Source organism: Zalophus californianus, chromosome 7, assembly GCF_009762305.2.
Source record: "Zalophus californianus isolate mZalCal1 chromosome 7, mZalCal1.pri.v2, whole genome shotgun sequence".
Taxonomy (NCBI): domain Eukaryota; kingdom Metazoa; phylum Chordata; class Mammalia; order Carnivora; family Otariidae; genus Zalophus; species Zalophus californianus.
This window is the reverse complement of record NC_045601.1, coordinates 40,403,413-40,431,241: the sequence shown is the minus strand read 5'-3', so window position 1 is coordinate 40,431,241 and position 27,829 is coordinate 40,403,413. Positions and strand designations below refer to the sequence as shown.

Here is a 27,829-nt window from a genome sequence, read left to right as displayed (position 1 = left end):
ACAAACTCATAGTAGGAGTGCCTCCTAGACTACTGTTTGATGCACAATTAATAACAGTGTGTGTATGTGTTTTAAAGATTTTATTTATTTATTTGAGAGAGAGAGAAAGAGGGAGATGGGGTAGGGGCAGAGAGGGGGGACAAGCAGGCTCCCCACTGACCAGGACCCTGAGATCACCGTCTGAGTTGAAGGTAGATGCTTAACTGACTGAGCCACCCAGATGCCCCAACAGTGTGTTTTTATAGCTTAAAGTCAACTACATTTTGGCAAGATCCCAATTAGTTCGAATTTTAAGATGTGGGTGAGTGTGAGGTAGTTACATAACGTAGTAATAGCTGCTATAACAAACAAACCAAAATGTGTATATTGACTCAATAATCTTTCTACGAAGTCCAATAAAGTGTTTCTCCTAGTGAGTCAATGACTATGTTCCTTCCACCTCGTTGTCCTTCCATTTTCTAGGTATAGTTTTCAGGTCACTTTGCTCAATTCCATTCCATTTTCCTATAAGGTAAAAAGTATGGAGGGTTACACATTTTTCTATGGGCCAGACCTGAAAACAGTACACATTGCTTTTTTTGAAATTTTATTGGCTAGAAAACTCAGTCAAGTAGATACCCGTAACTACAAAGGAAGTGAAGAAGTGTAGTCTAGCTGTGATCCTAGGAAGAAGAGGAATGGTGGACATCTTGTATTCTCTTTCACAAAACTGATTCCCTAAAATAACTTTTTTTTATGTTTGCTTATGTTCTGTGAAAGGAAGAGGTGATAATTAGATAGTGTTTCAAGAAAGTAAAATTGCTACATTCAAGCACACTGGATAAGTGCATCTTTCCTACAATCCATTCTCTGTACTGACTGCGGTCTCTGTATCTGACTAGTTTTGCCTAGATAAGGGGGTTGGTAATTTCTTTATACCTGGTCACTATAACTATATCTCTACAAAGGTAACACGGCTGTGATTCAATCAGTTCAACTTTCCTAAGATGAGTATTTCCAAACATCCTGAATTTAAAGGGAGAAAAAGCTAAATAATTTCTCCATAGTCTTAAGACGGTGTCCAAGACAACTATAGTGATATTGTTGCTTTAGCTTAAAGTGAGAAATCCCCTGAATTTGGGACTTCATTTTCATAAAATGAGAATATGACTTTTTTAAAAATTGAGAATGAAAATACATTTTTTAATGAGGTGACTTAACTTGAGAAACTCCTAGGAAAGATTATTAGCTACTAAAACACTGAAAGGATTCCTACTATATACAGTCTTGTAAAGATTTAGAGAATGAAATCTCTGTCAAACCAGGATGTAGAGTCCACCAGCATCCAATATTTATCAAGTGCTTTAAAAACCAGTTGGAGTTTTACTTATTGTTTAGTCACACAGGGAATACATGCAGAAGTCAGTATAATTTTAGTCAGTACAGAAATTAATAAAGTAAAAGTTACATCATTAGTACCTAGTTGTTCAATCATATTGTGTACTGTAAGGAAGCCACTTTCCTCTTGAAGGTATTCTAGGAGCTCTTTATTTCATGTTATGGTTTTTACTTATCTCAAACTGCCATCTCAGAAAATTTTAAAATTTTACTTGTGTTATGTTAACTGTTTCTTGGAGTTCATTTCTTCAAGTCTTTGCATTTTTTCTAGTTTTTGTTGTTGTTTGTTTGGTTGTTTGTTTTACCTGAAAGAGTACAGGGGGGTAAAATGTCAGAGTATTTGAATTCTTTTAAATGTGTTTATTCCATTTCCATTTTGGTTGATAGTTTTGCTAGACATAGAAATACAAATTCAAAATAATTTTCCCTCAGTGCTTTGAAATCATTACTTCATAGCTATGAAACAGCCATTATTTTTGATAAGAAGCCTGATTTCAGATAAGTCCCTGTTGCTTTGTAGGTATTTATATTTTGTAAAAGATTTTAGTATCTTTCTTCATCTTTGGCATCTGCAAGCACACACTTAGAAGCGGATCTTTTATGTGTCTACCAGACCATAATGACATATTTTTATTATTCTTTCAGTTGGAAAAACAAACATTTTTATTATTCTTTCTTCTGAATTTTTCTCTGATCCCTTTTTTCATATTCCTATACTGTGGACTTTGTATCTGTGGTCTTAATCCTTTGTATATCATAATGTCTTATGATCACATGTATTTATTTCTTAAATTTTTTAAGTTTTATTTTGAGGTCATTGTAGATTCATGTGCAGTTTTGAGAAGTAGTACAGAGAAATCTCATGTTTCCCTTGTGGTAATGTCTTATAAAAATACTGTACAAGCTCACAACTGGATGTTAACGATGATGTAGTAGAGAATGAAAGTCCTGACTGCTCACTCACTCTTCTCTGACCACCAGTGTGGGGGGTGGGGTGCCTCATAACAGTCTGGAAAAGGTACCATTCTAGACTTCCCTCTCACCCTTTGTTGGTGTGGGTGGTGATGAGGTCACATTTTTTCCTTCCCTTCCCTTCCCTTTTCTTTTCTTTTTTCTTTTTTCTTTTCTTCCCCCCACCCCCGGCCGTGGTGTATGGCAGGAGTGGCATAATTATAGCCTAAAAATTTTGTATGTTGTGAGTGTGCACCTTTCCTGGTCCTTTGCCCAGTGAAAGAAAACTTTTGTTAGGGTTTTTTTTTTTCTGTGCCCACTGGAATTTCCAGTTGTCAGTTTCCTGAGCTCTAAGTCTGAGATATATGAGGCAAAGTCAAACCCAGGGTATTTACCCAGGTCATTGTTTGGATCCTAAGGTTTCTAGCTGGTGTGATTTCACCTTTCATAGTTTTCTCATGTTTTCTTTATGTGTAATGCCCAGTTTTTTAAGTTATACTTAATGGGAAGAATAAGGAAAAGTATGATTATCCCATCTTTGAGGTAGAAGTCAAAACTACATGTATTTTTCATATTTTAAAATTTTATCAAATATCTGATTTATTAATATTGTTTTGCCTCTTTCACACTGCTTTTGTAAATTTACTATTGTTTGTACTGTTTACTGTCATTTAAATTTGTAGAGGGAGGTGAGGCCAGTGAGCTTATTCAATCTGCTGTATTGACTTGTAAGTTCCTTAATGCCTTAAAGCCAATCATTATCTAGTTTTTGATCACAGAATGATAGAAATGAAGTTCATGAGGTATCATTTTTTTACTTTAACATATGAGTCTCGAGAGAAATTATTATTCTTTCATGTGGTGATAGTTTTGTTATTATTATGTTTTTTAATCTAAATTCCCAGGGATATATTTTTTTCTGGGGTGAAATAAGGAATAAATTTATTTCCAAAATCCAAATTCTAAGGGATATACTCACAATTTTTTTTGTAGGAAATAACTATGTGCCCACATAACCTAAGACTCTGAAGCTCAGAAAACCAGATTTATTTGCAACTGGGTAATGATTCAGGCAGATAGACAACTTTATCAACTGGCTTCAAAAGAAGATCTCAAAGAGATGCCTCTGGTCATCCCATTATCTCTGCTAATATGGCTAAGGAAAGCACATTCTACTCCATTTAGGACAATAATGGATTGCTACAGAGCTAGTAAACAAACTACATTTGGTGGTAACTGTAGTCTGTTGTCTCAACCCAGGTAGATGGTCAGTGTCATAGTGGGTTACTGCTAGGTGCTAAACTGAGAGATGTAATTAAGCTAGTGAAACAAGAGTCAAAGTACTCTGCTGCAAATCGAAAGAGGCTGTTTTCTAGTTTTGTAAATATTTAGATCTGGAAAGGACCTTAACCCAAAGAAAAGCTAAGGTGACTGCTGTGCTGCATAGAAACCATCAGAGGAGGCTTAGCCTGAATTGAGCAGCACCACGGAGAGCTCCTAGAAATTCCATTGTTAGGGTCTGCAATTTTCTGCTTTCTAGTTTTGATCTTCTCTAGTCATTGCTGCCTTTAAAGGGAGCCCATCTACTTTTAGAATTCGTCACAATCCCTGATGAAGTAGGGTTTTTTTTTTTTCATTATCCTGAGTTTCATAGTTTATGTGTTTGAGTTAAGACTACGTTTTTTATGGGGATCATATCACTGGTTTTGAGTGGACTAAAGGCCTATTGTAGAACTGCAGCTCTTAAAACTTTTACCTGTGGTGAAGTAGGATAAGATATTTTTGGGAGAGCATACTTTGGATGGTGTAATATCTCAGGCATTTGAGAGATTCAGAGGAAGTGCTAATCAAAAGAACTATGGGAAAAAGAGAGCTGATACATTAGAGAAAGTCACTAAAAGGACTTCATGACCAATTGGGATTGTAGGATTCAGAAATAATACTGGCCAGGTGATGGCATTTAAACATCAGAAGTGTGTTGAGAGCAATTATTATAATGAGTGGCAAGGCTAGAGTGGCAGTCATAGGGTCTGGCCTTTGGGGGCTATGGTGTTCCTATGGGAAAGATAGATTTGAAGACAATAGGTGTTGCTTAAAATATTCAGCCAAAACAAATGAAAAGGAATGAAGACAGCTATCCCAATGTAAGGTTAGAACACCATGCCTAGTTTCCTGATCTGACCCAGTTCTCAGACTCAGAATCCAGGACCAGAAGTGGAGTACAGATCCCCATAAAGAAGGACCCCACAATACCAAGTTGTTTCTACCACAGATGATCTTTCAAGTCTTAGGAGTAATGTTTGCAAAGAGTTTATAATAATATGAGCAATGACTGTGTATAATGTTAAGTAAAATATATATGATATGAATGAATGTAAAGTATTATCACATTTATGTTAATGTGTTTGGAATGTAAACAATTATTACATGAGGGTGATTGGACTATAATAAATTTTTCTTTTTTCTTCTTTCTGCATTTTACACATTTTACCATTGGGGACATAGTATTTTAATTATAGAATATTTATTTCAAATAGCCATGATATACAGTAGAAAATAAAGCAAATTATTTAACAAATAAATATACAATATACATGTATAAAATATACAATATGCCATATTAAAAGATTCTATTTTAAAATAATATTAACATACGTTGATGAGTAAATTAATAGAATCAGGCAGCTGCAGCTGCTCATCTTAAGAAAATTGTGCAGTGCTAACATACAGAGCTATGATGGGTCACGTTTGGGGACCACAAAAAAATCTGCAGCAGGATTTCAAGGAAGCAGAGTCAGTGGAAATGTAAATATGCTTTGTAGTAAAAGATCAGACTTGCTTAAAAAAACGTGTTTTATGAAGTGACTAGGCTGGTATATAATCTGAAACATTATATTAATATACCTGGCATGTATTAACTAGTTTTTGGTAGGAAGAAGGAAGGAAATTGAATTTCAACAGCTATCAATCAGCCTTATTTTAAAAAATATTTTTATGCAAATCTGAATAAGATAGCCAGAGATGAACTGAAAGACATAAAAGTGGACAGAAATTACACCTTATAAAGACAATCATGCTTTTTAAAGAATACATGCTATTTCTGACTCTCAGTTATACCCTTATATTATTAAAATCAATTAAATAAATGGCAAAATAAATTTTACAGACAGAAATTGTTTAATAGTTCAGAGGATGAGATTATGCTGTATGACTAAAAATGTTAGAAAGGTTTTATGGAAGAGCTGAAAATTGAACTAGATAGTCAAGGATGACACAATATGGGTATGTAGGGAGATAAAAGGAAGGAAACAGCAGAGCTAAGGTTTAGAGGTGAAAATGCTTGGATCGCATTTAGAATATGTAATAAGTCTAGGCAGTCTGATGTAAAGGGTTGGTACAAGGTAGGTGAGAAAGATAAGCTGAAGGAATCTGGTAGGTGGGGGCCAAAATAGGAGGGACTTTGAATTTAAACTGTATTTTACAAAGAATGGAGAATCAATGGGTATTTTGAGAAAAACAAATCATGAAAAATGGCCAATACAAAAATTAATATGACGTCATTCATTTGTTCATGATTTCACTATACAAATATCTATTGTGTGGGATAAATTTTAAAGAAATAATCTGGAAAAGTGGGAATTTAGGAGAATTTTGTAACAGTCCAGCACAGAGATGCTGGAATTCCATAGTAGCACAGACCAAGAAATAATGGAAAAGAAGGGGAGGGTACTTTTTGTCTATGTCTTTTCCTACCCACCTTTCCTTCCTGTCCTCACTGAAATCTTCTTTCTCGCCTTGGTTATCTCAAAAGACAAATGAGTGGCCCTGAGTCCAGCTTGCGCCTATCCAGTCCCTCCTTGACATGTTGATTACAACTTTCTTCCTAAAGCATGATCTTATACAGTCTGATGTATTATTTGTATACTTTTAAATATTTAAGGGTTACAGGTACATGACTGGATTTTTTTTTCCTATAGACTGTCTAGGTTAATAACTAAGTGCAGGTGAATGGAAAACTGAGTCTTAAAATATCAGAAAGCTTCCTAATGTGATCTTTCTCATCTAATAAGGATGCTATTTCTTGGGCGTTTTATATGATCCTTTATTGGGCTGTTGGCCATTCTATACAGATCTAAATCAGTTTTAATAGGTGCACAATTCAGGAGCAAATACTATATCAGATGCTGTAATGAAAAGCTTAGTGTAGACATGTCTAGAATCTTTTTTTTTAAAAGATTTTATTTATTTATTTGAGAGAGAGAGAATGAGAGATAGCACGAGAGGGAAGAGGGTCAGAGGGAGAAGCAGACTCTCCGCCGAGCAGGGAGCCCGATGTGGGACTGAGCCACCCAGGCGCCCCGACATGTCTAGAATCTTAGAATCTTAGCATTTGAAAGAAACTTAAAAACTACCCAGACCATCTTACATAAGAATTAACTTCTGTGGTAGTCTTAAGAGAAGATTATGCAACTTTTGTTTATACACACTTAGAGCCTGCTAGTGCAGCTTCTTACAGGCAGACCTTGCTGTCTTTAAGAGTTTGGCACAAAACTTTTTCTTAAATTCAGCTAAAACCTGTCTCTAAATCTTTCACTTTATACCACCTCTTATGCCAACTCTTGAACACAGGGTAACTGCCACTCCACCTAATACACTGTCTTTTACATAAAAAATATTTCAAAAACATAGAATGTATGTTCCTTTGAACGTTAGAAACGATCTGATATTTTTCATTTTATAATTTCCTTCTCCAAATATGTATCGCTTTTTCTTCCATCCCTTTCTGTCATGACATAGTCTCTGAATAGTGTATCATTCTGGTTGACTTCTAAACGCAAAAAATGTTGTCAGTTTATCCCCAAGTAAAAGTATAATTATTCCACATGTATTTTGATCAGTTTGGCAAATATTTCCCACTATTAGAAAATATATTTTATATTTTAATATATTATTTATATATATTATTATATCATATTCTATCACATCATTTTAATATATATTATTTATTTTACTTCGTATATTACTAAATAGCCAGTGATCTGTAAAAGTGCAAAAAGAACAGGGCAATTATATCTTACTTAGGGAAAGGATTAAGAAAAGAGATATCCATAGACGGTCCTAGAAGGATTTTGAAAGGAATAAAATGCATTGTTAAAAATATTATAGGGGCACCTGCGTGGCTGGGTCGGTTAAGTGTCCGCCTTCAGTTCAGATCATGATCCCAGGGTCCTGGGATCGAGTCCTGCATCAGGCTCCCTGCTCAGCTGGGAGTCTGCTTCTCCCTCTGTCCCTCCACTCCCAGCCCCCAGCTCATGCTCTCTCTCTCACTCTCTCTTTCTGTCTGAAATAAATAAACAAAATCTTAAAAAAAAAACCCACATTATAGTCTGAGAACAGTTGGGGGAAAAACAGAGGTGAATATGTACACAATGCATTTGGATATTAGCAAGTAGGTTATTTAGTCATATCTTAACATTCATGAAGAAGTAAAATAGGGAATAAGGTCACCAAAGTTAGTAAATACCTAATAGTAGAAGGTCATGAATGCCATTCTGTAGGTGATCAGTCAAGTTTCAACTTGATAGGATAAGTATATTTTAATAGATAAGTCTAGCGGTTCTGTGATAAAGGATGGATTAAACAGAAGGAAACATTGTTAACAGTTGCAACATGTTGTTGGTTCACTCTAAGCATGCCATCAACCATAATCCTAACAAATACTGATGATGAATTCATAGGTAGTAAGGAAACAGTGTATTAAAACACAGATTGATGAGGCAGTTTTTGTCAAAAGCCCTGTGAGAATAGTTCCCATGAATCATCTTACATGGAGAATGCTATTCAACCTGAGGATGCATCACCCTCAACTAGTGAAATGCTCATAACCTCAGCACACTGGACATTTAGCAAGCCATTTGGAGAGAGCAAAGCTCTGTCAAAGCACTGCAAATGCTGACTGTCAAAAAAGTTACATTTATCACCATCACAGTGCTGTCTTATAATATACCAATGTCTCCTTTTATATTATTTTTTCTTAGTTCTTTGAAACAGGTTTTTAAATAGGCTGTTAATAAAAGTGTGTAAATTTAGTTCTTTTCTTGTTCAAGTCTATCTGTGCCTGATCTTTGATCTCATGGTCGTATGGAGCTATTATAAGAGACAGGTGAGAGACAGGATTCTTGAATCCATTGTGTAATGTTCAATCTTTAGTGGAGTCCCAGTTATCCAAGAATCTTATCTCATATTCTGTTTTAATGTTCTCAAAGCTCTAGCAGTAAGAAGTAGGAGTGAATTGCTTTGAAGTCACGCTTTATGTCACCTGAAACTATATGTTGTTCGGACTCATATATGAATGCTTGGAGATTGTTCACTTCCTGCTGGCTAAGCTGAGGGTCCCCCCTATCTTCAGTAACATTTTTTTTTCCAGAGGTGATTCACTTTGTCTCTCTCCATAGCTCCAAACTGGACTTTGTTGTCCAGGTAATACTGGAGTGGAACTAGGCTGTGCAGATCCAAATGACAGCACATACGTTCTTCTTCACATTAGTATCTGAAATTCAAACTACCTCTGCCAAACCACATGGAGTAAATCCTAGGGACTTACATGCTGCTTTATTTGCTGTGCGCTAGGATGAAGTGGAAATAATTTTGTAAGGAGCATCTTGATCCTGCCTGAAAGGTTATCATTCAGTACATCACAGAGCAGAGGAAGGATACGTTTCTGTTGCATTAGGTGTCTCTATTAGGTCATCTTTGTTTTCTCAAGCCAATGCCAGTTCGAACTCTCGCTCACATATCGGCTAAAGAATCTAATAAACTTTTAAGTGGCCATTTTCAGAAGATTGTCAGGGAGTACAACTCCAATTCTAATGCTAAAACACTCAGGGATATATTTGCCCATTTTTTGTTTCATTAGTCTCATGATTCAACCTCTTGGTCTTATTTTTCCTTCTTTTATACTTCATTTAAAAATATTGTATCGGAGGACACCTGGGTGGCTCAGCTGGTTAAGCGTTAGACTCTTGATCTCAGCTCAGGTCTTGATCTCAGGCTTGTTAGTTCAAGCCTCACACACACACACACACACACACACACACACACACACACAATTGTATTAGGTAAGATATTTACTTCTTCATAAAAAATAAAAGAGAAGAGCTTATAATAAAATTTTGTAAAAGGTCTTTTCCCACTATGTACTGCCAATATCTTATGGTTATCTTTTCATAGTGTTTACTCATGAAATTTCTTCTATTCTTTCAAAAACCATTCTTTTTTTAGCCCTTTCTCTTCTAATTTGTCTAATTGCTTTCTAGTTTTGCTGGGTGGCTATCACTTTGGATCATTTTTCACTTGACTCTTGGTTTAAATCTACCATTTCTTATTGAATATCTCTATCCCGCCACCCCTGGCTTTCATACCTATGTTGTTTCTGTTTTATTCATGAGACTTTTATCTCCTTCTCCTATTTTAAAAATGCTTTGAAATAATTTACGCAATGATGGTTTTTTCCTCCACTTCTCTCACTGTTTACAGTTTTTATTTTCTTAAAAAATATTCCTCTTCCATCACTTTCAATGAAGTCTCAGGAGTAAGGGAAAAGATATATGTGCTCAGCCATTTTAAATCAGAAAATTTTCATCTACTTTTTTAAAAAAGATTTTATTTTTAAACAATCTCTACACCCAACATGGGGCTCAAACCCACAACCCTGAGATCAAGAGTCACATGCTCCCCTGATTGAACCAGCCAGGTGCCCCAATACTCATCTCCTTCTAAATAATTTTATGTATAGTTGTAAACCATTGAAATCCTCCCTGGTAAAACAGAGTGTAAAACTTCTATTTCAACTGAGTGGCAAAATCCACGGGTGGCAGGGAGTGTCTTTTTTGGGGGGATATTTTTATTTATTTATTTGACAGAGAGAGACACAGTGAGAGAGGGAACACAAGCAGGGGGAGTGGGAGAGGGAGAAGCAGGCCTCCCACCGAGCCAGGAGCCCGATGTGGGGCTCGATCCCCGGACCCCGGGATCACGATCTGAGCCGAAGGAAAATGCTTAATGACTGAGCCACCCAGCCGCCCTGACAGGGATGGCATCTTAATATCACTAAGGGATGGTAAAAAATGGGGCTTAACACATGTTATCTCATCAATAAAACTTGATTTTCTTCTTTGCCTAAGAAAATGATAAAGGTAGATGTTGGTCATAGAATGATCAAAGCAATGTCACTGCTGTAGGAATATGTGCAGTATTTTCTTAGGATGAGAGTGCCAGTTTCATATGTAAATTTTTATCTCTTTCACACTTACTAATGAATAAAAACTTACAACAGAGTGGACTAAAAAGAAGATTTGAAACTGTGGCAAAGTCCATGCTCACCTCGAGCAGTAACAGCTTGATTAGAGCTTTAATCTTTCAAATCTTTAATCTTTCTGTGCCTCATTTTTCTCAGTTATAAAATTAAAACGGTGCAATGATAGTTTGGTCCAAGAAGCTACGGGCATTCTGTAAATCATAAATACCGAAAGTTTATTTGTTGTTTATTGTTTTTTTATCTATGTGAGATTTTTAAAAAAGATTTTATTTATTTATTTGAGAGAGAGAGAGCACGAGTGAGCCCGGGGGTCGGGGGGGATGCAGAGGAAGATGGAGAAGCAGTCTCCCCACTGAGCAGGGAGGCAACTTGGGGCTCCATCCCAGGACCCTGGGATCATGACCAGAGCTGAAGACTTAACTGACTGAGTCACACAGACACCCTGACTGAGTCACTCAGACACATAACTGACTGAATCACTCAGGCACCCCAATGTGAGACTTTTTAAAATTAATTATTCCTCAGGGTTGTGTTTTTTCCTCAATCTTGAGATATATAATTTTGACTCAAGACTGTGGTTTATCTTTTCCATGTTGGCATTATTAACTTTTTAAGAAAATTTTTTAAAGATTTATTTATTATTTGAGAGAGAGAGAGAGAGCATGCACACACAAGTGGGGGGGCAGAGGGAGAGGGAGAGAATGCTCAAGCAGACTCCCTGCTGAACACAAAGCCCAATGTGGGGCTGGATCCCAGGACCCTGAGATCATGGCCTGAGCTGAAGTCAGACGCTTAACCAACTGAGCCACCCAGATTCCCCTCTTTTTTTGTTTTAAAGGAAACATTTCAAACTAATGTTATTTGGTTCATGTGATTGAAAGATTTAAAATGACAAGCTAATTTTTTATCGTTTTCTGGGTAAGGCATTATTTCCTTAAAAATCCACTTTTATTGTGGACAACAACGGGATTATACTTAGAAAATACTTTAAATTTACATCCTTAAGAGAAATAGATTTTGTTCCTTTTTTTCGGGTCAAATCTATAAGCAATGATAACATTAAATGTGGTGATGGTTACACACAGCCACACAGGTGATAAAATTTCATAGAAGTACATACATACACACTTACAAATGAGTACTTACAAAACTGATGTCATCTAATTAGACTCTGTGGATTGTACCAATATCAAATTCCTGGTTTTGATGGTATATTTTAGTAAAGTATCCCATTGGGGTAGGCCAGGGGAGAGGTGCATGGGATCTCCCTGTTCAGTTTTGCAACTTCCTGTGAGTCTATAAATATCACAAAATTAAAAAAAAATTATTCAATAAATACTTACATATACTTTCTGAATGGTGAAAAAAGTGACCTATCCCATTGTCTGGGTCCTACCATCAGCATTGTGCCAGTATATATTAGAAACGGTAAATAGTTACTGAATGAGAATGAAGAGATAATATTTATTATCTCTTTTGGATAATATTTAGAAAAGCATTTTTATTTTGAATCATTAAAAGAAGTTGGATTGGTTTTTGCTGTTTCATATTGGTTTTGATTATATCTATACGACAGAAAGAATATTAGAGATAAAAGCAAAAGTCTTCAAAGTAAAATCCTCTGTTAACATTTATATGTAAAGGAATTTTACATATAATCATGACTTTGCGTAAATGTGGAGATTATTTCTTCAGAGTTAATACATAAACCTTCAAATGGAACTTTCCTTTGGATACGCACACACGCACACAAACACACACACATACACGAACATGAATACAGATAAGACCTGTATTGAAGGAATGGGAAGCAGATGGTAGGAAAAAAAGATTATCATCAAGATCTGATCTAATAGCAAATGATTTGGATGGGGTTGGAAGAGTATTGAAGATAAAGATGTTGGAGAAAAATGTAACTCTGTGTTTTATCTACAGACTTTCTAGAATCCACCTAAACTGTAACTCACAGGTGAACCATGGTCTATTTTAAAAAGTAGAGTGAATTTTAAAAAAAAATTATATAAATCAACATAGCAGCCTAAATATGTCACATACTTCAATGTCTAAAATGACATGCATTGTCCTAGTCAGATTCACATGTTATATAAAACAGATATTTAACAGCTTTGTCAGTAATTCAGGATTGTTGTGTTCACTTAGGTTTCAAGGATGGGTGAAGGCAAGGAATGTAATCTCTTGCTTATACTCCTGAATTGCTGGGAAGACTTCTGTCAAAGCCAGCGAGCTCTCTAAACCATGCAAGCACACATCCAAACACACAGCAATAGTTGGAAACATTTCTTTATTCAGAAAAAATCTGTGTTTCCTTGAGATCTTATGCAACTGTATGGGGCTGGCCTGGAAATTTATTTTTAATTTACATGTCATTAGTGAGATTATGAAAAGAAAGATTGCAGATGTATGTGGTTGCTCTGATGTGAATGTTTGATCAGATAGAGATGCTCGCACATCTTGTTTATACAAATTGGCAGGCCAAAGACTAACACAAACTCTCCAATTACATTGCAAGATTCCAGAATGAATGGAGACCTTGAGTGCACAGTACGGCTATGTGGAGACAGTAAAGGCAAATCATTGACATTGCTATTTCAATGAAGTGCACCATGGGTCAAGGACTTGTTGAGTATTACTTCCTAAGGAACTTTATTTTGTAGGAAGACTTTGCAGTAATGGGAAGGAAAACTTCTAAGGAATAGCTCTGGATGATTATTATTTGACAATAAAGTAACAGGGGATAGAGCAAAAGGAAAAAGAATCTTTCAGAGGCCACATGAATTTCCTTGTGGTTAATTAGAGTATTCTCAAATTAACCAAAATTGGTAAGTATCCATAGAATTTTGTGATCAACACAAGAAGAGCAAAGTGAAATCTTTGAAGCATTGCCTTTAAAGTTCTTTTTGTAGTTAGCGGTGCACTCATTAAGTATTTTTGAATTTTGGAGAGGGGATGGTGATCCCGATCTGAACACTTGCTTCCTTCCTGTTGTAAAACTAACAAATAAGAGAAGGTAAATATTCCCAGATTAGCTAAACTGAGGCATCATCTTCCTTACCCCCAGCCTTGCAGAGGTGTTCAGAGACTGAATGGGAATTCCTCATTAGCAGTCATGCAGTGGGGGACTGCCTACACCGTGCGTGAGCCCTGGTCGTGCTGTTTTTCATGTGTGCTTCTTTGAAGGACACGTGCCTGAAACATCTTTAGACTCTCTCAAGCTGTCTCTATAATCCACTGCCTCACAACCCATATGGACATCACACAATCTTGGAAGACAGTGGTAGAGCTAAAAGTGTTCTGGCAAATGATTGGAAAACATCGTTCTGGCTTCAATGACCTCTTCTCTCCAACTCTTTACTCAAGCCAGCTCCGTGATATTGGTCAAGAATTTAAATTAGGAGGAAATTGTGTATTATTATTATTTTAATAGTATGCAGATTACCATAGCTTCTCAATGTAGTCACGAATCTTTTTTATTTATTTATTTATTTATTTATTTATTTATTTATTTATTTATTTATTTTTTTGCTCTGTTTCTGCTTTTCTGTCTTGTCTTCAGTGTGAGCTATCCAAGCTTTGGGATATCTTCACATGTATGGCTACTAACACTGAAATATCAACATATCAGACCTCCTCTTAAATCTGATCCTTTTCTTATATCAGTTTCTAGTACAATTAGTGGTGAACTAACCAAGATTAGAAAGTAGCAACTTGCTTTCAGCCATTCTGTGGTAGGTCCCCTCTGCATCCAACCGTTTGTTAAGCTGTATCTTCCCCATATTTTTAACATGTGTAACTTGTTTTCCCTTTATGGTTTCAGACCCTGATAGGATTCAAATTCAGGCTGTAGTTACCTGTGTAATGCTAATAGATTTGACTGCATGTCTCCATCTTCTTGAAATCAGGTAAACTAGGACATTTTGCAAGCGTTCATCCAACAAACTGGGCAAGTCAAAGCATCAAATCACCATTTTCTATTTCAAGAAATAGGCATCAGAGACACCCATAACCCTTATTCCATCCTTATTCTAACTACGACTCCCTAGTCTAACTCCAGCCCTACTATCCCTAACCCTCACCACCTCATCCCTGCTGTCCTGTGGTGGGTAGCCATGATGAAAGACCTGGGAGATGGTGGCTTACACATTACTTGGTCATTTAAAAAATAATTAAACTAAAACTCTAGCTGTTTTTTTTTTAACCTGAGATAAAATGTCTCCACATCAAAGTGGTTGCACTAAAACATAAATATTAAAATGTCAGATTTCCATAACAAACTGCACACCACTGCTAGACTAATGTTCCGACAGCACGACTGTAACATACCACTCTGTTCTCAATAATGCCCAGTACAAACCCTTTGGCAAGACAACCTGGACGGTCCAAGGAGACTCTACAACTGTCTTCTTAGCCATGCTACCAGCGTTTCCTCACACTTACCCTCAACTCCTGACAAACACTCCTGGCAACGGTATCTTAAAGGTGGCCCAACCTTCCCATTTCTGGTCCTACTGCTCCTTCTCCCCAGGACACTCTTACACTTGCTCCATTCCCTCATCCACAACTACCAGATTCTCACTGACACCCCAAAGTCTGCTCCATAGTCTGCTTCTTTTGGGAGTACTTTCATCATCATTCTAATTTTCCTCTTCCTTCTCTGGCATTGTTTCTCTCCTTCAAACCTAAACACACCTTGTGGAAATGATTTTTCTTGGTTTATGTTACTCTCTTTACCAGTAGTATATAAATTCCTTCAAGGTAAGGCCTCTGCTTCGTTCACATCCCCCTTATATTTCCCAGGCTAGAGTACTGTTCAGTAAATATTTGCTAAATTTAATAGATGCTTAGAGGGCTATATTGTTGTCTTTATGTTGATATTTTTTTAAGTATATGATGTTTTTACCATTAGACGTATTGTGTGTGAGGGGGTGTGTGTGTGTGTGTGTGTGTGTGTGAGTGTGTGTGGTACCTGGTCATATAAGAACATTTGAAAAATATAAACTATACAAAGCATAAAATAAAAGTCACCTATTATTCAATTACACAGAATTAACCACGCTAATATTTTGATGTATATTTCTAAACCTTATATTCCTTTTTAAAATAAATTAGTGTTTTTCCTGACTCATTAACCTAATATCATATTTTGATTAGTTTCTGTCATTAAGAACTGTTTGAAAATGCCATTTTAATTGCTCTTGAATATTATATATTATAAACACATTATTCATTCATTCACTGTTTTGTTAAAGTAACTTGAAATTGATCCCAATGTTTTCCTCATTACAAAATATGTATAAAACACTATTGTACATAAATTTTTACTCTAACAATGATTTCTTTATAATTGGTTTCTAGAACTGGCATTAGGGGGACAAAAGGAGTATGTTTTGAGGTTTCTTTCAGGAATGTTTTACCAATTTATATTCCCTCAACAGAATCTGACGCCTCCTGTCTTGCCAAACCCTTGCAGCATTGAGTTTCATCATTAAAAATAATCTGGTCTAGTTTTGCATGCCTGATGTAGGCAGGAGTGTCCTGAAATATCCACTTAAGGACTTCTGCCTAATTCTTTTTATAATTTGTTCTTCTCAATTCCTCTAGCCGAAGTTCTGCAGCTTAACTCCCCTTTGGCAATTTTGAATGTGAGAATGTCAGCACTTCTGAATATGTGTTACTAAAGTAGTTTAAAAGTCTAGTGAGAGACCTAATCCGTTATTGATATACTGGCTGGGGTAATAGTAAGGTCTGCTGCAGTTGACTTATAGATTGGAGCTAGAGGCCTCAATATATAGGTCATAGAAAATTACTACATATTGTACTTTGATTAGAAATGGCACAATTATTTGTTACATTTACTATGCATTCACTTTTAACAGAAGAGCCTGACTTAGGAATTAACAATTTTATAAGTTGGTAATTTTTACTTTGGGTTCTCTCCTGCTGTTATACTTGATTGAAATTGGTATTTCATGAGTTGTGAAGAGGTGTGAGAATGGCCCTGTGTCATGTTCTCCAGGCTGTCTTGCCTCCTGCGTGTACCAGGCACACACCAGCAGCGATCAACTTAAATAAGCCTTGTGTCTTTGTGTTAAGGCTCTGTGGCTGTGATTTGCTTCAATCTGTTATCAACCTTCTCTGACAGAAAAAGTAGCTGGGGAGAATAGCACACTTATTTTGCTCATAAAAGAAAGATCTTCTTGCCCATTCAGTTATATGATGACTAAACATGTTCCAATTAGTTTTCCGTGTTGGTTTTACTTTAAGAAATAGTTTTAGCTAGGAAGAGCTCTTTTGAGGAGGAATATTTTATATAATATCCCACTAAGCTGCCTCAAGACTCAGACATTCCTCTCTCCATGCAAAGTTGATGCCCCTGAGTCACCAGTGTATTTAAGAGTTTTATTCAGGTGTAGGGATTTATCTAAACTAATAAACCAGCATTTGTGTTCCAATGACCCTTGCAGGGTGAGGAGCGTCGTGTTTGAAGCAAAGTTAGCCAGCACCAACTGATTAATGGTGGGCACAGGAAAAAAAACACAACAAAATAATGATTTGTCTAGAATTAGAATATACTGAGATTTTGAGATAAATTAGTCAGTTCTAGCTCACAAATTTCAGAGACCTGACCATATAGTCATAGTGAATTCTAGGAGGCTTTCTCTCCATAATAGCCTCTCTGTTCTATTTAGTAATTCTGTGTATGTGGCAGGGATTATTTTGTTGACAGAGACGCATTTATCTTATGGGTAAGTAGATTTATCACTGGAACCTAGAAGTCAAGAATGTATGGATTACTTCAATACATGTGTTCAAAACTAGCAGGAAAAGAAAAAAATGGAATGACATTGTGTTTTGTCTGTGGCATCAGTGTATAACAAGTTATGTTGTTATTTACAATATATTCACATGTTATTTACAAGTGATATGTTTACTTGTTATTTACAAATGATAATTATTGGTCAAAAAAGGAATTGGGGTTATTCTTTGTAGGTTGAAACAAGCCAACTATACTGTTATTTAAGACTTTTAAAACAAAATTAAAAATTTAGAAATGATGGGTCTATATTAAGATTACAGCAGTGATAAGAACATCACAAAACACTCATTTTCACTTGAGCAGATGGTAATCAGGTGCTGTCTTGGATGAGGAAAGGGTAGCTTCTTGCTTTTCTCTGCACCTGCGGCTTTATAACCTGGAGAAGCCCTTGACCACCACTGTGTTCTGAGTGATCTGAGAGGATCCCTCCTAGTCTTCTTGCATGAAAGTTAAAAGATTCTCTTAGTCCAAACAATAAATTCTGATTGTAGAATCATGAAAGCAATGCAATAAAATCCTTCCGCATTCAAAATGTTGGTGTGAGACCTGAGCTCCCTATAGCATATATCCACTCGGGTTTTCCAGTAATTTGCATCGAGAACATACAGCCCTTCTGTAAGTCCCTGGTTGCTTTCTTTTATGCACCCTGTGAAGGAGAATATCAGGCAAGCTCATTGTATATGGGCATCATTTCTAATTAACTTAAAAATTAAACCAGAGGACACCCTCAGACAAAACTGAAAAAGAACAAATCTAGCACATCTCTATAATTGGAACTGAATTTCATAAAGGGAGAGTGACAGAGCAAAAGAAAATTATTAGGAGTCACAATGTCATGAAGTCTTCATTAGCTCAATACTGATGTATATAGGATGGGGGGAAATGGCTACTTTTTAAATAGAAATGTCAGAAATGATATGTATTTGCCTTTGGGTAGAGCACATTCTGTTGACCACCCTTAAGAGAAATACATGTTGACACACATTCATGATAGACAATTTAAACAATAGCTGACATTTTGCCAAAGGTCTTAGAACAAACAGATATCATAAAGTATGCAAATGCAAATCTAGGGACATTAATTTTTGAATTTAAAAATTTAATCTAAAAAGTTATCTATATTTTAGTGCATATTTAGATTAGGATTTTAACATTTGGGAGGGAAAAATCATTTCAAAATATATTCATATCTTAAAAATTTTTAATTCTAAAAAGAATTTTTACCTACAATGCCACATATTAATGGGAAATTAATGTATACAATTAATTACTCTTTTAAATGAACTGTCATGGTTAATCCATGTTTTTTAAAACACTTATTAAAATTAAGACATTGTTTTCTGAGGAATCATTAAAATTTAAATCTGTAATTTATGTTCATTTTGTTTCGGAGATTGCTCATCAAATAGAAAATCTTGCTAAGTGCTTATTTCGAAATACTATGTGATATATCTTTGAAGGCTGACTTGTTTCCTCTAACAATAATTGACTATTCATTTTTTAGCCATTTAATTATTTTTTTCTCTTTTCTCAAACTCCCAAGTGTTAAGTAAACTTTAGAAAATGTTAATTATTGTTTCCCTACATGTCAGAGCAATTACCTATTTTGGTGAAATTTTGTTTCTACACAATTCTTTGCATCTAACCCAGTTCCTTTACTGTCTGCTTACCTGGATAGCATGAGGTTTTAACAGGCAGTTAGAAGTTAAGAGGTTGGAGGTGAAGCATCCTCCTACATTTGACAACCCCAGTTTAAAAACTTATCTCTGTGCCAGGTCAAGAGCCTTTGTTTTCAATCTGTTATTTGCATCCATTTACACATGGCTCATTACCAGTTATGAGGCAGGCATAGAAAAAGACATTCCAATTAGTTGGTCATTAAATAGTTTCCTGGCTGTTGTCTCTCAATTTGGCAAAATACACTAGTTAGAATATTTTGGTAAAAATCCTTGTTTCCCTCATGAAAGCAATGGAATGACTTGCCTAGATCTGCCTGCCCAGTATTAATGAGACTACATATATGGGATCGCAGCTATAGCCCCATTCTCTTTAGTTCCAGACACTGCACAGAATAGTAGAGGTGGGGAATGGAAGCAGAACTTTGGAACTAGGATAAATATGATTTCCTTCAGGAATCTTAATCTTTTAGAAGACAGGTGGGTTGTGTATACAAATAGCTTACACAACATTCTAAAAGATAGACATGAGTATACAAATGTTATTATACCAGCTAGAAAGAGTACCCCCAAAAGACATATTTAGGAAAATATGGTGTGGTTAGTATGTCAAGACACATCAGTTTCTTTTCTTTTCTTTTCTTTCTTCTCTTTTCTTTTCCTTTCTTTCCTTTCTTTTCTTTCTTCTTTCTTTTTTTTTTTTTTGCCATGTCCTGATTTTCTTTATTAGATTAGCTAAGAGAACTCTTTAATAACATTTTCTGAATTCTCTATTAACAGAACTCTTAATTGAGGCCTTCCTACCATCCAGAATGTTAAATCTGTATTCTCCACATTGGCAACCTTTCACTGGGGACTCTTGCATTTCCACTCCATTCTCTTCAATATTCTGGGCTGCATTTTAGATCTGTCCTTCTGAGGGATGCCTTCCCCATCTTCCCCTCCTCCTAACCTTCTTTGTAAAGCAGACCAATCTTAAGTTTAAACATATCTGAAGGAAACTAATATTGATATAATCTAAGAAACAAGTAGTACCAACTGCTGTAACAGTCATCTTCTACTTTCTATACCTAGGCACACTTTTAGAGAGAGTAATATTATCATATATGTTTTATACCTATGAAGCATTGTAAAAATTATTCTCATAATTCCAGACTTTTATATAGAATTTCATGTCATCTATATAAAACTTAACTGAAAAAAATTAGAAGCATCCCCTAAGATTGCTTTTGTCTCCGGTTGGTAAGGTTATGAGTAACTTTTTTTATTATACTTTATTTGATGTTCAGAATTTCTACAATAATCATGTCCAATAACTATATTAAAATCATCATAAAAGAATAGTGCAATATTTTTAATCTTAGTATAATTTTAGAGCTAGAGTTATGGAATTAAAAGTGTAATTTCTAGGTGTTGCATACTATGACACATCATTACATGCACTTTGCCATAGTGCATATAATAGTTGAAATTATATGCTTCATAAAAGTGCAGTAAAGGTAGAAAGGAAAAACAAACATTAAAAAAAGGCTAATGGGGGTGCCAGTGTGGTGTAGTCACTTAAGTGTCTGACTCTTGGTTTTGGCTCAGGTTGTGATCTCAGGGTCGTGAGATTGAGCCCCACATTGGGCTCTGAGCTCAGCGGGGAGTTTGCTTGGGATACTCTCTCCCTCTGTCCCCCCTTCTCTCTGAAATAAATAAATATTTTAAAAGGCTAATGAATTTAATTTTGAATGAGTGAGCTACACATTCAATTTTCTTTTCTTTTTTTTTTAGATTTTATTTATTTGAGAGAGAGAATGAGGTAGAGAGAGCATGAGAGGGGGGAGGGTCAGAGGGAGAAGCAGACTCCCTGCTGTGCAGGGAGCCCAATGCGGGACTCGATCCTGGGACTCCAGGATCATGACCTGAGCCGAAGACAGTTGCCCAACCAACTGAGCCACCCAGGCGCCCCACATACAATTTTCTTTATGTTTATGCTGAGGTCACTTCTTAACATTCTTGATCATTTTAGGAACTCTAGACAGTCCTGTGAAACAAGACCAAAGTTGTATTTTTAATTCTCATAAAAAACCTCATTTTGCTCATTTATAGCTGCAAATTTTACCTTGATTGTACCAGAAATTATACTGATTTATGTTGTTCCCAAATTTGACAATTTACTTGTAATAGTATTATCCTAACACATAATTTTTGTATTTCATCAAAATCAATTAAAGAATTGAATAATATATTAATAATGCATTCTCCAACTTTTCTTCTTGAATAACTAGACATTTGAGGCAAACATACTTTGCTAGAAGTATATGAATAACTCACTTATGTATGTTTGTGCCCATAGTGCCAATATCTATAGTGTCTATACAGTTTATATGTCAATGAGGAGAAGGTAGAGGCTTTGCTTTGATTGATACCATTTTGTAATTGTTGGCAATACCAATCAACTTTTTTATTGTGTTTTAGCCTTCCATCCCCTACCCTATTGGGTGGGGCATGAATAGGGTGGAAATGGATGTAGGCCCAGCACCAACAGACCATATAAAACACATAATCAAGCACTCCAAGAGCTCACAGTTTAACACTGGAGGCGGACAAATGAAGAGACAATATCAGGGTCATATGGCAAGTACAGTGAGAGATTTGGGCCCTGTGCTCATGATGGCAGAGAATGGGGTTTCAAGGGGAGACCAAGGCATGGAAAAGTGAGAGAAGGGATCAAAAAGAGCTTCCTGGAGGTGGTGTCACCTGAGCTAGGTCTTAAAAGATCAGCTTGAGAAGACAATATGAAAAGGGAGGGGAGGTCATGCTAGGCACAAGGGAGAGAACAAGCCAACAAGCTATAAAACTGCACATGGACATCAACAGACATGAAGAGCGTTCAGCGAAGTGAGGTGGTGCCAAGCAGGGGAGTGGACACAGAGGATTCGGTGTTTTACAGTGATTGTGAGGCTGAATATGAAAATATGAAGCTACACAGAGCTGAGGATGTAAGTATTGCAGGGCTTGGGGCATGATTGGAGGTGAGAGGATCAGACTTCTGGTTTCCAGTTCTGCTTGTAAGAAGCTTGGAAGACCCCACTTTGTCCTAACAACAAATAAACAACTGGACAGACTAAAAAAATCAACAACCCTTCTTAGATTCACAGTGAGGTAACAGGGAAAACCACTGTCACCAAGACTGGAGGGACAGACAGATGAACACAGGGAGTCTTGGCTTACTGGAGCAGAGACACATAAAGGGAAGCAAACCATGGTGGGAACTAATGTTGGGGCAGGACGTCGTGAACATTAAACGACAAATTGCTGGAGGCTCATTGGGAATGAGGCTGAGAGTTAAAAATTCCAGGGAGCCCAGTCTTAGGGGGCCCTCCACACTTTTGTGAGATTTACTTCCAGGAGCTGGACCAGGTTTTCAGGAAATATTAGGGAAAAATCCCCTTGTGTTTCTGTCAGAGGGAAAGGAAAAAAAAATTTCAAAATATGCCAGAGCACTCTGCTGTTTTTCTCCAAGATTTTTGTTTGTTTGTTTTAATTCCACTTAGTTCATATACAGTGTATGATTAGTTTCAGGTATAGAATTTAGTAATTCAACACTTACATACAACACCTGGTGCCCATCACAAGTGCCCTCCTCTATTCTTAACAGGCCTGCCCGCAGGAGAAACTAGTTAACCAGAGCCTAATCTGCTGGGGTAGTTTAGAACCTAACTGGCCTGGGGGGTAGGAAGATACCCAACTTTAGCCTTCCACATGGGAGAAGGGAAATACGTATCCAGCTCTAGGCTACCTGTCCCACTTAGGGGCAGAGAAAAAAACGGAGAAACACTTGGGTGTTCACAGTCCAGAGGCAAAGACGCACTAACAGACCAAGACCTGCTCATAGGATTGTGGAACACTTCTCTCCCACCACACCTCACCAACCGCATTATAGGCGGCCCATTTATAGCAGTTCCTTTTATCTGGTACATCATGTCTGGCTATCAAGAAAAAAATTATAAAGCATACTAAAAAAAGTCAAAAAACACAACTTGAAGAGACAGAGGAAGCATCGGAACCAGACACGGCAGGGATGTTGGAATTATCAGATTGAGGATTTTAAACAACTTTGATTGATATGCTAACCACTCTAATGGATAAAGTAGACGACATGCAAAAACAGATGGACAATATAAGCAGAGAGATGGAAAGTCTAGGAAAGAAAAAGAAGGTATCTAGAGATCAGAAACACTGTAACAGAAATGAATGCCTATGATGGACTTACTAGTAGACTGGACATGACTAAAGAAAGAATCTCTGAGCTTGAGAATATATCAATAGAAACCTCCAAAACTGAAAAGCGAAAACAAAGAACACCGAACAAAAAGCTGAAACAGAATATGCAAGGACTGGAGGACAGCTACGGAAGGCATACCATGCAAGGCATTGTAATACCACAAGGAGAAGAGAAAAGAAGGAAACATGGGCATCACAGTGAGGAGAAGGAAGGAATCAAGGATTATATTGTCCTTGTTTTGGACTTTGATGCCTGAGAGGTGGTCCTGAATCCGAATTTTAACCTAGATGAACTTCACTGCCAAGTCAGTGTTTCCCCTTCTCTTTCCTCCTGTCTCAACTGTGACTTGGTGCTGATCAAGTCCTTCTTTACGTAGAGATATATCTAAGAAAGCCCATGAACTCATGTAAGTTTTGTGTGTATGTCTGCATATTCATTTTTTAATAGAAGATGCATGGCCTCCATGTGATTGTCAGTTTAAAAATCACTGAGCTAAGACATTTAGCTTCACAACTTGGTAGCTGATGTTTATTCAGTTTTGTTCTAGAGATTAAATGCCCTTTCGGGAGTGTGTTTTAAAAGCATTCTAAATGGTTCTGCTTCAGGTAGTGCAGTAGGTTAAAAATTCTTGAAGATCTTCCTGACATGAAACACAGAAGTGTTAGATAAATCATAGCAAAAATATTTTCCGATTCTTTGCTGAACTCTAGGGAATGTGAGAGAAGTCACCACTCCTCACCCGCCCCTGAACCATGAAGCAAGAACACAAAGCCTTCTGGAAAAACAAAACAAAACAGAAAACAGGAGAATAAGTGAAGTCTAGGGGGTTCTGGAGGCAAATGTTGACTGGGGAAACCTATGGCTTTAGAGGGCCTGGGGTGGGCAGAAGCCGAGACCAGGTTTGTGTACACTGAGGACAAATGGGGGACTAAATGTGAGACTGCATTCATCCAGGTGCTACACCGTTAGGGAAGGTTTGTTCTAGGAAAATCCCTGCTGGCTAGGAAGCCTTTAAATAAACCTCTCTACCTCTCCAAAAAGTACGTGGAAAAATAATAGTAATAACAATATTGGTATTAATAATAATGGTAATAGTCTCTGATAATCTGAGACCATAATTGTCTCATATGAGTTTGAGATTTGAATACTCACTGTACAATCAGAGAAATCCTCAAATGGGAAATTAAATTAAAGCCAAACCAGGTTGATAGCTGGTAGGTGTAGGAGTAGGAGCTAGTAGGAGCTGATACAGACCTTATCTGGAAAAAGGCATCCTCAAGTCAGCTTCTTCAGGATTCCCAGTGATTAGTATTTGCCAAATATGAGTTCACCATAAACAAGGTAGCGTAAACAAGATCAGCAGAGACAGTAACCAGATTCAAGTGCTCAAGGACTAAGAACAAAATACCTATGTATTAAATGGTTATATTATTAAATAATGTTATTAATGATGGAATTAAAAGAAGGAAAGATCAAGTAACTAGGGAATTAAAGCTACATGAAAATCTGTCTCAAAAACCATAACTTGGCAAAAATGAAACAGATTGACAATACCGAGTGCAGTATGTGGAAGAGCTAGAACTTTCCTTATTGCTGGGGGAAGGAGGCATATAAATTGATATAATTGCTGTTACCAATTGTCAAGTTGAAGAATGTACACTCTCTGACTCAACAGTAACACTTTAGCGATATGCCCCACACATACACTTGAACATGCCCGAGAGACATGTCCAAGCATGAAGTCTGCAGTGCAGCAGGGCTGGTGATGACAAAACAGACAAAATATTTGGAAAACAATATGCACTGACAAGAGAAAATAAATTATGATGTACCGTACAATAGTAGTCTATACAGCTGTGACAATGAACTACAACTGCACATGTGTAAAACTCAAATATGAGGAACCTCAGAAACAATGTAATGTGACAACAGACGAATATATTCACTTTGGTGACATATTTATAAACTTTAAGTGCTTAGAAAACCCAACAGTATAAAAAATATAAAAATAAATAAAATATAAAATATAAACATAAACAAAACATACAAAATTATAAAAGAAATAGCAAGCAAAATATAATATTTATAATATTTATAAAATAAAAGCAAGAGAATTACAATATGAAATTTTAAAATGTGGGAGAGGGTCAGAGAACATGAATACAGGGAACTCTAAGGTTACCAATCATGTTCTATTCCTCCAGCTGAGTGGAGGGCACACGGATGTTTATCTTAGCATTCTCTTTATTGTATATACTTTATTTTCTTTTTATCTATAAAAATGTCATGACTTAAAAAATACTATGTCTGCATTTCTATCTGATTCATTTCTATTATTCTAATAACTTCTTGAATGAAAAGTACTTGTTTATAAAAGAAGTAAGGCACTGACATAAAAGGAGACATATTTTACTGTTATTCTAATTTATTTATTTATTTTTTTAAGTACTGTTGTCTTTTTATGGTGTGTTACTCTCAGAGATAGAAATTGTTTTGTAAAAAAAAGTGCTTATTGGCTCTGAAGATCAACACAGAAAACCATGAATTAATTATTAATGCTCCTGAGTGTCCCCCCAAAACTAAAACATTTTAATGGGGTCATGCTGTGCATGTTTTTGATTAGACAATCTTATATAAGAAAAAGTTTAAATTTAAAAAATGCATCTGTGATTATTTCAGTTCCTTTACTTTTCCTTTGTTCCCATTCATGTTCTAAATAGAACCCAGAAGAATGCCAGTTATTCTGATACCTCTTGAGAGACACTTCTAGTGGTATAGTTGTTTTTTTTTTTTAATGAGACTTTTGTAGTCAGTTCAGTGTGGGATTTTGAACTAGTAGCAAGAATCAGTCTACTTATGTGTAATCCATAGCGTATTCAAGTGATGTCAGATGTTGCAATTCATTCAGTTTAAGGATTTCCTTCATATTACGGAGTGAAGTGGGATGCACCTGTTTAATCACAGACAGGAAGAAAACACCTCTCTACATCACTTCAGATGCAAACCTTACACAAGTGAGTTCTTGCTGAAGAGGAGGCTGGCTTTACGATAGGCCTGTTTTCTTCCTGTGGGGTTCACTCAGAGGGTTTTGACTTAATTTAACCTAGCAAAATGCATCCCCACGTTTCTTACACTACAACATTAAGTTCCTATTTTGCTTATGCGTGTTTCCCTCCCCCCCTTTTTTATGGCTGAAATAAGGGAAGGAGAATGTTTATAATGAAGTCGATAAAACAAGGTAGAATAAAGTGAGTTTTGATATATGACAGTGCTCACAATGTAGATGACTATAGTGAAATTAAAAAAAATTAATTTAAATACACTTTAACAGAAATAATTTAAATAAAACACTTACCTAACATAGATTCAGTATTTGACAAATTCCTAATATCTTTTACTTCTGTTTCTTGGCCTATAATGACTGTTACCAGTTTGTAGGCTTAAAATACGGCACTTCCTAAAAATGCTAGGGTTCTTATCAACAAACTGCTTGAGAAGGATTTGCTTTATTACATATTGCTCAGTTTAGGCCTGAAAGTTACAGTGTTTCATGCAGTAAGTTTCTTCCTTCTTATTCATTTTAACTATACAAATCATCTCATTTAAGTGTGTGGAATAACATTTATATACCATATGACTTTCCTCAAGCCTTCTCAATATACTAAAGCATGTGTTGATTTTCTCCCCACTCTGTGTTCCTCTAGGATAGTTTCCCAGCACGATTTGGAGGAATTCATTTTGTCAATCAACCATGGTATATCCATGCCCTGTACACCGTGATCCGGCCTTTCCTAAAGGAGAAGACTCGGAAAAGGGTATCTGTTTGTTTCTTTTTTTTAATACTCTTTCTCCTCCCACATTCAATGAATTATGCTGCATAACGTGTATCTAATATTGGCTGTGGTCAAATGTGCCTCTACATTGCATATAAGTGTTCAACATACAAGACATTTAAAAATTCTTGAAGACCTTATGATTAATTCTGATCAATGTATGTGTGAAAGAAATACTTAAAAGCCTGCTAGTGTACTTTCCCACAAATTGGGAGAACACTTCATTACATTCATTATATATTAAAGCCTCAGTTTAAAAGCAAAAAAAAAAATTGTGCCATGTTGCTAGATTGTTATTTCTAGTACACGTAATTTCACTTAATTTCAAGTAAGATCTAGAGAAAAGTTATAACTTTATAAGTTGACATATGAAAGTTATTTCACAATATGTATCACATTGAATATAGTGAATTTTGTGATATCTAATATAATTTTGTAGTGATTGTCATGATCAGTCACACATTTCAGAAAGAATACTGATGTGTAGAAATATTAATATTTCTTTAAATGGTGAGTTACTTGAGTTCTAAGACCGATTTTCATCTAACAATGAGGATATTCAAAGTA

At 36.1% G+C, this 27,829-nt stretch overlaps 1 protein-coding gene across 1 annotated transcript in view; it reads left to right on the top strand.

Annotated features, from left to right (window-relative positions):
• CLVS2 (clavesin 2) overlaps positions 1-27,829 on the top strand; it is a 68,902-nt gene that overhangs the window by 20,518 nt on the left and 20,555 nt on the right. Inside the window, exon 4 of the mRNA XM_027602874.1 lies at positions 27,134-27,244. Coding sequence (XP_027458675.1) covers positions 27,134-27,244 — 111 coding nt within the window. The remainder of the gene's footprint in view (positions 1-27,133; positions 27,245-27,829) is intronic.